Below are 14,638 nucleotides of genomic sequence, written 5' to 3' on the forward strand. Positions count from 1 at the left end.
AGACGCTTTTAATTGCAAAAAAATAGTTTGTGTGTCTCCGCATTTTGAGAGCTATAATTTTTCCATATTTTGGTCCACAGAGTCATGTGAGATCTTGTTTTTTGCGGGACGAGTTGACGTTTTTATTGGTAAAATTTTTGGGCATGTGACATTTTTTGATCGCTTTTTAGTCCGATTTTTGTGAGGCAGAATGACCAAAAACCAGCTATTCATGAATTTCTTTTGTGGGGGGCGTTTATACCGTTCCATGTTTGGTAAAATTGATAAAGCAGTTTTATTCTTCGGGTCTGTGCGATTACAGCGATACCTCATTTATATATTTTTTTTAATGTTTTGGCGCTTTTATACGATAAACTATTTTATAGAAAAAATAATTATTTTTGCATCGCTTTATTCTGAGGACTATAGCTTTTTTACTTTTTCGCTGATGATGCTGTATGGCGGCTCATTTTTTTGCAGGACAAGATGACGTTTTCAGTGGTACCATGTTTATTTATATCCGTCCTTTTGATCGCGTGTTATTCCACTTTTTGTTCTGTGGTATGATAATAAAGCAGTGTTTTGTGCCTTTTTTTTTTTTTTTTTACGGTGTTCACTGAAGGGGTTAACTAGTGGGACAGTTTTATAGGTCGGGTCGTTACGGACGCGGTGATACTAAATATGTGTACTTTTATTGTTTGATTTTTTTATTTAGATAAAGAAATGTATTTATGGGAACAATATATAGATGTTTTCTTTATTTAGGAATTTATTTTATTATTTTTTTACACATGTGAACATTTTTTTTTTTACATTATCACATTGTCCCATGGGGAGGACATCACTTTATAGTGACAGATCGCTGATCTGACACTTTGCAGAGCACTGTGTGCTCTGAGCAGGCGCTTGTAAGCCACCTCCCTGCAGGACCCGGTAGTAGCCCCGTGGCCATTTTGGATCCGGGGCCTGCAGGGAGGAGACGCTCGGTACAAGGTGAGTACATCACCTTGTACCGATCGTCTCAGGGAAGCCCGTAGGGAGCCCCCTCCCTGCACGATGCTTCCCTATGCCCCCGCAATGCTGCGATCATGTTTGATCGCAGTGTGCCCCGGGGGTTAATGTGCCAGGAGCGGTCCGTGACCGCTCCTGGCACATAGTACCGGATGTCAGCTGCGATAGTCAGCTGACACCCGGCCGCGCTCCCCCCGTGAGCGCGGCCGATCGCATATGACGTACTATCCCGTCACTGGAAATTAAGTCCCAGGTCACCTTGATGGGTTAGTAGGTCATATGGGATTAAGGGGTTAAAATAAGAGCAATGATCTGATTGGTTGCTGTGAGAGGCCCTGACACTTTTTCTTAGAGCTATTTTCATGGATCTTACCTGGGAGGTTCATGAAACCATTTATGTCCTCCATACACAGTCCACCATAAATTTCAGCCTTCATTCTGCCACTGGTTGGCAACTGGAGGATAACATCGACCATGGAATAAAAACTGTAAATTTTTGAGAAAAATATATTGTATAAAATAAGTGATTGTAACACTGGTAGTTTATGAGAGTTGATAAACAGAGTCTGTTATATATCCAATAGTGAGGAAGAGGAGGAAGTGGAGGAAGTGGAGGAAGCAGAGAGCAGTGAGGACAAGGAATCGTAAGTAGAGAGATAGTGAGGTTAAAACTTTCTCGCCAACACTCCCAGAACATCCCCGAGTCTCCCGGAAAAAGATACTCAAGGATCCATCTATAGCAGCTGTATACAGGCAGAGGACTTTATCCGTAGGCTTCCTAAGCATCATTTCTTCTAACCAGAGCTGTATGGTTTTATTTCAGGCGCTTTGGATGCCGTATTGAGGCCATGTGCACACGTTCAGTATTTTTCGCTATAAAAACGTGATAAAAACGCAAAAAAAACGCTTACATATGCCTCCCATTATTTAAAGTGTATTCCGCATTTCTTCTGCGAAAAAATTGCATCGTGGAAAAAAAAGCAACATGTTCATTAAATTTGCGGAATTGCGGGGATTCCGCACACCTAGGAGTGCATTGATCTGCATACTTTCCGCATGTGGCTGTGCCCACGATGCGGGAAGTAAGCAGATCATGTGCGGTTGGTACCCAGGGTGGAGGAGAGGAGACTCTCCTCCACGAATTGGGCACCATATAATTGGTAAAAAAAAAAAAGAATTAAAATAAAAAATCGTGATATACTCACCCCCGGAGTCTTCCCGCCTCTTATCGGTGCATGTGGCCGCTTCCGTTCCTATAGATGGTGTGTGTGTGAAGGACCTTCCGTGACGTCGCGGTCACATGACCGCGATGACGTTGCGGTCACATGACCGCGACGTCACGGAAGGTCCTGCACACACACACCATCTATAGGAACGGAAGCCGCTGACGAGATCGGCTGTCTGCAGATGAGTATAACTATTTTTTTTTATTATTTTTAAACATCTTTTACTGTTGATGCTGCATAGGCAGCATCTATAGTAAAAAGTTGGTCACACTTGTCAAACACTATGTTTGACAAGTGTGACCAACCTATCAATCAGTTTTCCAAGCGATGCTACAGATCGCTTGGAAAACTTTAGCATTCTGCAAGCTAATTACGCTTGCAAAATGCTTAAATAAACGTGAAAAAAACGGGAAAAAACGCAAAAAAAAAAATGCGGATTTCTTGCAGAAAATTTCCGGTTTTCTTCAGGAAATTTCTGCAAGAAATCCTGACGTGTACACATACCCCAAGAACACATGGTCCAGTGATAGCAACACCACAGAAGAAATGCTAGCGCAGGCTTCCAGTGTCTGATGTTTCAGATGCTGCACATCTCGTATCTTCACAGCATAGACAATTGCCTTCAGATGACTCAAAGATAAAAGTCTAAGGAGGTCAGATCGGGAGACCTTGGTGGCCATTCAACTGGCCCACTACAACCAATCCACTTTCCAGAAAACTATTCATGTAGGAATGTTCGGACCTGACGCCCATAATTGATAGTATGGTGTGATATATGGGGTCCAAAGATAGTGGGGCCATTCTTCATCAATGGAAACCTCAACGCCACTGGATATCTGAAATTGCTACATGATGATGTGTTGCTCTCTTTATGCAGTGAAGATGGCAGATTCCGCGAGTTTTTCCAGCAAGATGGTGACCACCACATTATGGGTGTCAGGTCCGAGCATTCCTACAAGGAATCTGACCCCCTTAGACTAGCATTTCTTCTGCAGTGTTGCTATCAGTGTGTCAAGAGTGGGAGAAGAGGGCTGCATTGACAATCCAACACAATGGGTAGCACTTTGAACACATTTTATAAGTGGTCATAAACTTGTAAATATCTCATGAAAGAATAAAGTTACGTTAAAGCCAAGCACACCATTGTTTTTCTTGTGAAATTCTCAATAAGGTTGATGTGTCACATGACCCTCTTCCCATTAAAAAAATAAAGTTGGATCCAAATTGGCTGAATTCAAAATGGCTGCCATGGTCACCACCCATCTTGAAAAGTTTCCCCCTCCCATATAGAAAAATATTTAGAATTGAGAGTCCTCAGTGGTTGATACCTTTTAATGGCTAACTGAAAAGATGGTAACAAATTGCAAGCTTTTGAGACTACACAGGTCTCTTCATCAGGCATAGACTAAAACAAATTCTGAAGAATCACATATTTATGCACAACAATACTACAACAAACTAAGGGACCTTCTGATTCATAACAAGGAAAAGAAACTGCACAGATTGCGCCTCAATTCAGGACTCTATGCAAACAGATACAAAACAAAGCCAAAACCTGACAACTTGGACAACCACTCCATTCCAGACACAAAAGCCTCTAACTGTGTCATTAATCTCTCAGGTTATAAACCCGACAAAGTGGAGCTGGCCGTGCTCTCCAGAGGATTCTCATTTTGTCCTACTAAGGCCCTGGATAAAACTGAACTCTGCAGTGATATGGAACATTTTTTCAGGAGACCGCGCCTGAGGGAATATTTCAATGATACAGAAGATTCAGAACCCACCTGGACTGAAGGAAAAGGGATCCTAACAACAAAGAAGAAGTCAGACTGGACACCTCCACCGGGACGCAACCCTCATTTGGATAAATATATAGACTCCTTCAGACATGTGATAAAATCCATCATCACAGATACTAACAGGAGACAAGCATCCAACATCAGTGCCCAGGAGAGAAAGGCCATACAGTCTCTGAAAACCAGCAAAGAAATCATCAGGGCCGGACTGGCCATTTGGCAAATGCCAGAAGGGCCTGTCTGGTTGTGGGCTGCCTTGTGTGCTACGTTGTTAACAGAATCAATGTTCTCAAGACACCCATACTGTTAACAGTTGTGACGGAGCACAAAGCCGATCACTCTGTCACATACCTCAGCATGCCGTGGGTATCATTACAAATATTAGTCTTGTAGTAAAGCTTCCTTTCCCTCATCCAGGGTAATATTAGTTATATATCCCATCTGGTTATTGGGGACGGTGACACCATGGGCCTGTGTGATTTCAAATGCCAGGGCTGAATTTCGTCCCCAGTCTGTACCTGGAAATCATCATCAAACCTGCTGACAAGGGAGGTGCAATAGTCCTGATGAACACATCAGACTATATGAAGGAAGCAAACAGACGACTTATGGACACATGCTACTACAAAACATTGGAGTCGGATCCTACACAGGACTATTACAAGGAACTAAACAAGTTAGTATCTTGTCTGCCCGACGAATCCATAAGATCCGATGACTTGATACCAGAAAGCCCAAGAACAGGGACATTCTACATGCTCCCAAAATCCACAAATCTGGAGATCCAGGAAGACCAATTATTTCATGCGTGGGCACCTTACTGAGCAGGTATCTGGATGGGTAGAGGGTGTTCTTAAACCCCTGGTAAAGGACACACCCAGCAATAGGTCCTCTACCAGAAGGAACCATCCTGGCCACCATGGATGTGCAATCTTTATACTCCAATATCCCACATCAGGATGGACTAAATGCCTGCAAACTCTTCCTGGAAAACACAGGGACTGATGCAAATTCTGTGGTGAAACTTATAAAATTCATCCTCACCTACAATTACTTTGAATTTGACAAGAAGATCTACAGTGCCTACAAGTAGTATTCAACCCCCTGCAGATTTAGCAGGTGTACACATTTGGAATTAACTTGGCATTGTGACATTTGGACTGTAGATCAGCCTGGAAGTGTGAAATGCACTGCAGCAAAAAAGAATGTTATTTCTTTGTTTATTTATTTTTTTTTTAATTGTGAAAAGTTTTTTCAGAGGGTCATTTATTATTCAACCCCTCAACCCACCAGAATTCTGTTTGGTTCCCCTAAAGTATTAAGAAGTAGTTCAGGCACAAAGAACAATGAGCTTCACATGTTTGGATTAATTATCTCTTTTTCCAGCCTTTTCTGACTATTTAAGACCCTCCCCAAACTTGTGAACAGCACTCATACATGGTCAACATGGGAAAGACAAAGGAGCATTCCAAGGCCATCAGAGACAAGATCATGGAGGGTCACAAGGCTGGCAAGGGGTACAAAACCCTTTCCAAGGAGTTGGGCCTACCTGTCTCCACTGTTGGGAGCATCATCCGGAAGTGGAAGGCTTATGGAACTACTGTTAGCCTTCCATGGCCTGGACAGCCTTTGAAAGTTTCCTCCCGTGCCGAGGCCAGGCTTGTCCGAAGAGTCAAGGCTAACCCAAGGACAACAAGGAAGGAGCTCCGGGAAGATCTCATGGCAGTGGGGACATTGGTTTCAGTCAATACCATAAGTAACGTACTCCACCGCAATGGTCTCCGTTCCAGACGAGCCCGTAAGGTACCTTTACTTTCAAAGCGTCCTGTCAAGGCTCGTCTACAGTTTGCTCATGATCACTTGGAGGACTCTGAGACTGACTGGTTCAAGGTTCTCTGGTCTGATGAGACCAAGATCTAGATCTTTGGTGCCAACCACACACGTGACGTTTGGAGACTGGATGGCACTGCATACGACCCCAAGAATACCATCCCTACAGTCAAGCATGGTGGTGGCAGCATCATGCTGTGGGGCTGTTTCTCAGCCAAGGGGCCTGGCCATCTGGTCCGCATCCATGGGAAGATGGATAGCACGGCCTACCTGGAGATTTTGGCCAAGAACCTCCGCTCCTCCATCAAGGATCTTAAGATGGGTCGTCATTTCATCTTCCAACAAGACAACGACCCAAAGCACACAGCCAAGAAAACCAAGGCCTGGTTCAAGAGGCAAAAAATCAAGGTGTTGCAGTGGCCTAGTCAGTCTCCTGACCTTAACCCAATTGAAAACTTGTGGAAGGAGCTCAAGATTAAAGTCCACATGAGACACCCAAAGAACCTAGATAACTTGGAGAAGATCTGCATGGAGGAGTGGGCCAAGATAACTCCAGAGACCTGTGCCGGCCTGATCAGGTCTTATGAAAGACGATTATTAGCTGTAATTGCAAACAAAGGTTATTCCACAAAATATTAAACCTAGGGGTTGAAGAATAATTGACCCACACTTTTATGTTTAAAATTTATAAAAATTTAACTGAGCAACAAAACTTTTTGGTTTGTAAGATTTATGCATCTGTTAATAAATCCTGCTCTTGTTTGAAATTTGAAGGCTCTAACTTATTTGCATCTTATTAAACCTGCTAAATCTGCAGGGGGTTGAATACTACTTGTAGGCACTGTATCTACAGGAGACTGATACAGCAATGGGAAGTAAAATGGCCCCACAGTATGCAAATCTTTTCATGGCCAACTTGAAAGTGACTTTTTGTCCTCATGTCCCATCAGGCCTCTGGCCTACTACCGCTACATTGATGACATTTTAATCATCTGGACGGAGTCTGAGCCACAGCTAAAGACATTCCATGAACAGTTTAATCAATTTCATCCCACCATCAACTTGACACTAAACTACTCCTGCACTGAGATTAACTTTTTGGACACTATTATTAACCCCTTCAAGGCGCGGCCCTTTTTCGTTTTTGCATTTTCGTTTTTCACTCCCCTCCTTCCCAGAGCCATAACTTTTTAATTTTTCCGTAAATATGGCCATGTGAGGGCTTATTTTTTGCGGGACGAGTTGTACTTTTGAACGACACCATTGGTTTTACCATGTCTTTTACTAGAAAACGGGAAAAAAATTCCAAGTGCGGTGAAATTGCAAAAAAACTGCAATCCCACACTTGTTTTTTGTTTGGCTTTTTTGCTAGGTTCACTAAATGCTAAAACTGACCTGCCGTTATGATTCTCCAGGTCATTACGAGTTCATAGACACCTAACATGTCTAGGTTATTTTTTATCCAAGTGGTGAAAAAAAATGCAAAACTTTGCTTTAAAAAAAAACAAAAAAAAAAACAAAAGTGCCATTTTCCGATACCCGTAGCGTCTCCATTTTTCGTGATCTGGGGTCGGGTGAGGGCTTATTTTTTGCGTGCCGAGCTGGCGTTTTTAATAATATCACTTTTGTGCAGATACGTTCTTTTGATCGCCCGTTATTGCATTTTAATGCAATGTCGCGGCGACCAAAAAAACGTAATTCTGGCGTTTTGAATTTTTTTCTCGCTACGCTGTTTAGCGATCAGGTTAATGCTTTTTTTTATTGATAGATCGGGCGATTCTGAACGCGGCGATGCCAAAATACGTGTAGGTTTGATATTTTTTTTATTGTTTTATTTAGGATGGGGCGAAAGGGGGGTGATTTAAACTTATGTTTTATACATTTTTTTCATATTTTTAAAAACATTTTTTTTTTACCTGTGCCATGCTTCAATAGCCTCCATGGGAGGCTAGAAGCTGGCACAACTCGATTGGCTCAGCTACATGGCAGCGATCATCAGATCGCTCCTATGTAGCTGAAATGCAGGTGTGCTGTGAGCGCCGACCACAGGGGCATCAGTAACCATAGAGGTCTCAAGGACCTCTATGGTTACCATCCTGACACATGATCATGTGACGGAGTCGGCGATGACGTCATTTCCGGCCGCCCGGCCGGATGCGGTAGTTAAATGCCGCTGTCTGCGTTTGACAGCGGCATTTAACAGGTTAATAGCGGCGGGTGAATAGCGATTTCACCTGCCGCTATTGCACGCACATGTCAGCTGTACAAAACAGCTGACATGTCGCGACTTTGATGTGCGCTCAGCGCCGGAGCCCACATCAAAGGGGGAGACACGGCATGCGCAGTACATGTACGGCGCATGTCGCGAAAGGGTTAAGCTGCAGAACAATGAAATAGAGACATCCCTGTATCAGAAGCCAATCGACCGTCCAACATACCTTAAATGGGACAGTTTCCATCCAAAACACATAAAAAACTCCAAAAGCAAGAAACACACAAATCCGCACTGCCAACTGAATGTAATCCGTTAATTTTGTTAACCACTTCACACTGTGATGGTTACAGAAGCTCCATTTACCTATATCAAACTGGGGGTGCGTTTTCCAAAAAACGCACGAAACAGCCGTTGTCCGGAGCTGCTTCTATCCCTCCCTGCAATCTGTTTTTTAAGTATGTCCGAATAAAGTGAACAAATCTTGAACAGGGGTAAGTGCGTTCCTTTTTTCTTTCATTTTGGACATAAAAAACTCCATTGTCTACAGCCAAGCCATCAGATACAATCATATATGTTCCAACCCAATGGACAGGGATGAACACCTTGGTCGCCTCAGAAAGACCTTTTTGAATCGGGGCTACCATCCAAGAACAATTGAAAACCACATTACAAGAGCCACCAGAATATCAAGGAATCACCTGCTACATTACAAAGCTAAAGAAGAAAATAACCGGGTACCTCTAGTAGTCACCTACAATCCAAATCTGGAGGTGCTAAGGGGAGCTGCATGGAAATTACAACCTTTACTGCAAAAAGATGCCGCTTACAATCCATGTTTCCAGACCCCCCACTACTGTGTTTTAGGCAGCCCCCAAATCTAAGGGTACCGTCACACTAAGCGACGCTGCAGCGATAGCGACAGCAATGCCGATCGCTGCAGCGTCGCTGTGTGGTCGCTGGAGAGCTGTCATACAGACCGCTCTCCAGCGACCAACGATGCCGAGGTCCCCGGGTAACCAGGGTAAACATCGGGTTGCTAAGCGCAGGGCCGCGCTTAGTAACCCGATGTTTACCCTGGTTACCAGCGTAAAATGTAAAAAAAAACAAACAGTACATACTTACATGCGTCCCCCGGCGTCCGCTTCCTGTAATGACTGAGCGCCGGCAGTGGCAGGGCACAGCGGTGACGTCACCGCTGTGCTGTGCTTTCACTTTCAATTTGCGGCGCTCAGTCAGTGTGGGAAGCGGACGCCGGGGGAAGCATGTGAGTATGTAGTGTTTGTTTTTTTTTACATTTTACGCTGGTAACCAGGGTAAACATCGGGTTACTAAGCGCGGCCCTGCGCTTAGTAACCCGATGTTTACCCTGGTTACCAGTGTAAAATATCGCTGGTATGGTTGCTTTTGCCGTCAAACACGGCGATACACGGCGACCTAGCGACCAAATAATGTGCAGACCTTCTAGCAGCGACCAGCAATTTCACAGCGGGATTCTGATCGCTGCTGCGTGTCAAATACAGCGATCTCGCTCCCTAGGACGCTGCAACGTCACAGATCGCTGGCGACGTTGCTTAGTGTGACGGTACCTTAAGAAGCATCATTGTCAGAAGCTCCCTGTCCTCTCCAACAGCTGCAGGAACCTTTCCTTGCAACCAGAAAACATGTAAAACCTGTCCATTCATAATGACCACGGACAAGATAAAGATCACAACTCACATCAGGACTACAAGATACCAGGTACATTCAGCTGCATCACATCTAATGGGGTGTACCTAATTATATGTACTAAATGTCCAACTGGGGGTCTGTATGTGGGGGAGACAGGGCAAAAGCTCAGAACAAGGATGAATTCTCACCGCCACACAATAAGAGAAAAAAGAATGGATCTACCTGTGGCAATACATTTCTGTCTCCCAAATCATAACATTATGGACATGAGATTACTGGTGTTAAAAGGTAACTTCAAATCGCAGAAAGACAGGAGAGTCTGGGAATATAAACTGATGACGACCTTTGACTGTAGTGGTGGAATGAATGTGTCGCATGGATTTATGTCTTTTTACATCAGCTAAGGAATTTGCCCCTCAGACTATGAGGGGTCATCACAACAGAGACCCTAATCACAGGACAATAAAACATTCTTATCTAAGAACTGGTCCAATATTTATGGACATAACTGTTTATCACCCATGGTAATTCTGCTTCATGTCACCTTATCCATGGTTTTGTTTTTTTGTTTTGTTTTTCTGTGCTATGTTGTGTATAAATATGTGATTCTTCAGAATTTCTTTTAGTCTTTGCCTGATGAACAGACCTGTGTAGTCTCGAAAGCTGCAATTTGTTACCATCTTTTCAGTTAGCCATTAAAAGGTATCAACCACTGAGGACTCTCAATTCTAAATATTTTTCTATCTACTAACACGGTACCAAGATATATATCTCCTCTTCCATATACTAATGTGCCACAAACAGGAAGCTGATATCACCAACCATTCCCATTTTATTTAGGTGTATCCATATAGATGGCCCACCCTATATATATATACATGGCTGTAATTCTTCCTCTAATGGGGTGAATGAATCTCAGTTGTGGAGAAATGAGATAATGAACGTAAGGTCACAAAAGGAGCAATACATGGAATATGGGCACAGAAATCAGTGACCCCTATGTGCCATTTGCCCCTTTGGTCCTTCAGGCTGACCTGTTCCAGTTTATTGCTCATGTAGCACCCAAAGGGCACAGAAGGGCATTAATAAAGAATGATAAATGGTAAGTGGACACTAAGAGGCACTGATTTTTGTGTCAGTTTGCCATTTATTGCCCCTTTAATGATGCCATTTATTTCTATTCAGAGTGTGCAAAGCAGTCATCAGAGCAAAAGGTGGCTACTTTGAAGAACCTAGAATATAAGACATAATTTCAGTCGTTTCACACTTTTTTGTTAAGTATATAATTCCACATGTGTTAATTCATAGTTTTGATGCCTTCAGTGTGAAAGTACAATTTTCATAGTCATGAAAATACAGAAAAATCTTTAAATGAGAAGGTGTCCAAACTTTTGGTCTGTACTGTACATGACCCCTAATTTGCGCACACACACACACTACTAATTGGATTGGTCACTGACATCTATATATCTACCTATTCTGCTTCTATTTACTCTATGTAAACCATGTCTTCTATCCTGTCGGCTTCTGTAAAATCACTAACATGAATTACCGGCTAGTCTTCTATCTATCTCTCTATGAAATATAAATAAATATATATATAAATAATATGTGTCACTGACATGTGTATATACGGTATATATGTATCCTATGTGTATATTTCCATTCTATTCTAACCTGTCAGTGTGATTTTACTGTATGCAGCACATGAGTTACCGACATTTCAAAGGACACTGGTGCATAAAAAACGGACAGCACTCGCATGGTGGGAGTGCTGAGTGTTTTTTTCTCGCACCCATTGCCTTGCATTGGCGAGTCTCGTCCAAGATACGCAGCAAATCACAGCATGCTACGATTTTTTTCTCAGTCCAATTTCAGCTGAGAAAAAAGTCGCAGATGAGATGTAACCCATTGAATAACATTGGTCAGAGTGCAATCCGATTTTTTATCGGATTGCACTCGTCCGTTTTTTTTGCAAATGAGTATGAGCCCTTAGGCCCCCTTCACACGTCCGTAGAAAACAGGTATTGGAAAAACGGTACCGGTGCCATCAGTGTGCTATCAGTGAGCCATCTGTACCATCAGTGTTCCATCAGTGTCTCATCAGTATCTCACCAGTGTCTCATCAGTATCTCATCAGTGTGCCATCGGTTTCTCAGTAGTGTGTCATCAGTGTGTCATTATCTCATCAGTGTTCCATCAGTGTCTCATCAGTGTGTCATCAGTATCTCATCAGTGTGTCATCAGTGTGTCATCAGTATCTCATCAGTGTCTCATCAGTGTCTCATCAGTGTCTCATCAGTAGCTCATCAGTGTCTCATCAGTAGCTCATCAGTGTGCCATCAGGATCTCATCAGTGTGTCATCAGTGTCTCATCAGTATCTCATCAGTGTCTCATCAGTGTCTCATCAGTGTGCCATCAGTGTGCCATCAGTGTCTCATCAGTGTGCCATCAGTATCTCATCAGTGTGTCATCAGTGTGTCATCAGTATCTCATCAGTGTGCCATCAGTGTGTCATCAGTATCTCATCAGTGTGTCATCAGTGTGCCATCAGTATCTCATCAGTGTGCCATCAGTATCTGATCAGTGTGCCATCAGTGTGCCATCAGTGTGTCATCAGTATCTCATCAGTGTGTCATCAGTGTGCCATCAGTATCTGATCAGTGTGCCATCAGTATCTGATCAGTGTGCCATCAGTGTGTCATCAGTGAGCTGTACGTGTTTTACATGGACCCATAGACCTGTATTGGCTCTTGTCATCAGCGCTGACGGTAAAATACGGACATGTGAGCAGTCCCACATGTTATACTGGGTACGTGTGGATATCTTCTCCAGTACATGAGAAGATGGATGACACACGTACATGTGAAGGGGCCGTACACTACGCCAGTTTTCTTCATGCAAAAGTTGTAAATTTTAGTGACCGTTGATCTTCTGTTATCATCTGATACAATCATTGCTAATTGTCTTCCTTACTCTTCTATAGGATGATGTCAGATCAAGAAGAGGAGGAATTCCTGTAAGTATAACATGTAATTGGGATTATTGATTCTCCTAGACTCTCCCTGTAATAATCCACCGCAGAGATGTTCGCTATCAGTCTGCACTGGTTATATTAAGGCTCAATAGGATCATCTGTCTTCCTACTATTTTGGAGAATGTGTAAGAGTAATATTATTCATTCTTTTTTCTTGTCTTTTTCTTTAGTAAATGGATTGAATCAGTGAAGGCATGGAAGCCAAAATACAAGTATGTATCTTACTACATCTCTCCACATCCATCTATTAGTAGTATGTGTAGAATAAGGGGAGGACTCCATAGTGATGGTATCATGACATTACTGCTCTCTATCACGGGCATTTACAATGTTTCCATATGAACGATAAAATTGCTTTCAATAATAAAGAATTTAGGCCACGTTGAATTCTTCTTACTGCTCCTCATCCCTTTTCTTCATAGGATAACAATGAGGTTATGAGTAAATTATGGTCAGGCCGGAGTCACACTAGAGAGGACTACGGAGGAGTGCTAAGTGAGAAGAAATCGCATGGCACTCGGACCAGTGTTACTCTATGGGGCAGCTCCCATCATCCGTTGTTTCCTCAGCCGTATTTTAACTGGGAGGGAAATTGCAGCATGCTGAGATTTGCACCGTATATCGGCCGAGACTCGCCAGTGCAAGTCTATGGGGGCGAGAAAAACTCGCTCACCACACGGACCATCAGGGTGACTTGCGAGAAATACGGACCGGTGTCCTATAGAAAAGCCGTTAATTCAGTGCGGTGTACAGTAAAATCACACTGACCGGTTACAATAGAATAGATAGATTTCTATTCTACACATAGTATAGGTGTATATATATACTGCATGTCAGTGACACACATATATGTATCTTTATATGTCATACAGAGCTAGATAGCAGAATAGCCGATAATTCATTTGTCGGCTTCTAAAAAATCATTGCAGAACCCGACAGGATAGGAGACATGGTTTACATACAGTAAACCCGTGCAGAACAGTTAGATTTATAGATGTCAGTGACTAATACTGTTAGTATTATGTGTGTGTAAAATTTGGGATCTGTATGTATTTACTAAAAGAATGTATTCACGGAAAAACTGGCGCGGGCTCCCGCGCAATTTTCCTCCTCCCTGAGGTGTATTTTTGAGTACACCAAAATGGGGGACGAAAAGTTGCAAAATAAGTTCAAGAGGAAAAAAAAGTCCAATTTTGACTTTGCGACAGATTCATGAATCACGAGCACCATTTTGAAAAATTTGGTGCCAAAACAGAAACTAACACCACAAGATACAAAACGAAAGTGATTTAAAAAAAGCTGCAAATAATGAGCCAAGGTGTAAATGATTCTGTTAAAGGAAGGGATTTCCTCTTACTAAATTTATAGTTATCAAATGGAGGATCTCTCCTTACACCTCTATTGAGGTTCGATATCAACCATTATCGCTGAACTTGGCTATTAATAATTAATATCCACTAAATATGCCTCAACATTATCTTTTCCTTATACTATACACTAACTGAGACAAAACAGTGTAACAATAAAGGATATTTATTACACACACACAAAAGTCTGCAGTCTAGAACATACATATATATTTATACCCAAGCTAGCGACTATAAAAAAAAAATATATATATATATACATACACACACATACACACATATACGGATACTACAACTCTAATACAGTAATATCACTACAGTATACAGTGATATCCCAGCAATAACACAGTAATAACCCACAATATCCAGTAGTATCACAACAATATCAAGCAATATAAAAACCCACAATTAACTGCCCGATTACCCAAATCTCACACACAATATCAGCTCTCCCATCTATAGCTTACTAACCCTAAGGGTATGTGCACATGTTCAGGTTTTTTCGCGT

At 42.4% G+C, this 14,638-nt stretch overlaps 1 protein-coding gene across 3 annotated transcripts in view; it reads left to right on the forward strand.

Moving 5' to 3' along the window:
• LOC143783374 (uncharacterized) overlaps positions 1 to 14,638 on the forward strand; it is a 76,873-nt gene that overhangs the window by 12,182 nt on the left and 50,053 nt on the right. For all 3 annotated transcript variants that reach the window (XM_077271792.1, XM_077271790.1, XM_077271791.1), the window contains 3 exons: positions 1,575 to 1,634; positions 12,713 to 12,745; positions 12,934 to 12,975. In XM_077271792.1, coding sequence (XP_077127907.1) covers positions 1,575 to 1,634; positions 12,713 to 12,745; positions 12,934 to 12,975 — 135 coding nt within the window. The remainder of the gene's footprint in view (positions 1 to 1,574; positions 1,635 to 12,712; positions 12,746 to 12,933; positions 12,976 to 14,638) is intronic.

The sequence above is a fragment of the Ranitomeya variabilis genome, chromosome 6 (genome assembly GCF_051348905.1).
Source record: "Ranitomeya variabilis isolate aRanVar5 chromosome 6, aRanVar5.hap1, whole genome shotgun sequence".
NCBI lineage: Eukaryota > Metazoa > Chordata > Amphibia > Anura > Dendrobatidae > Ranitomeya > Ranitomeya variabilis.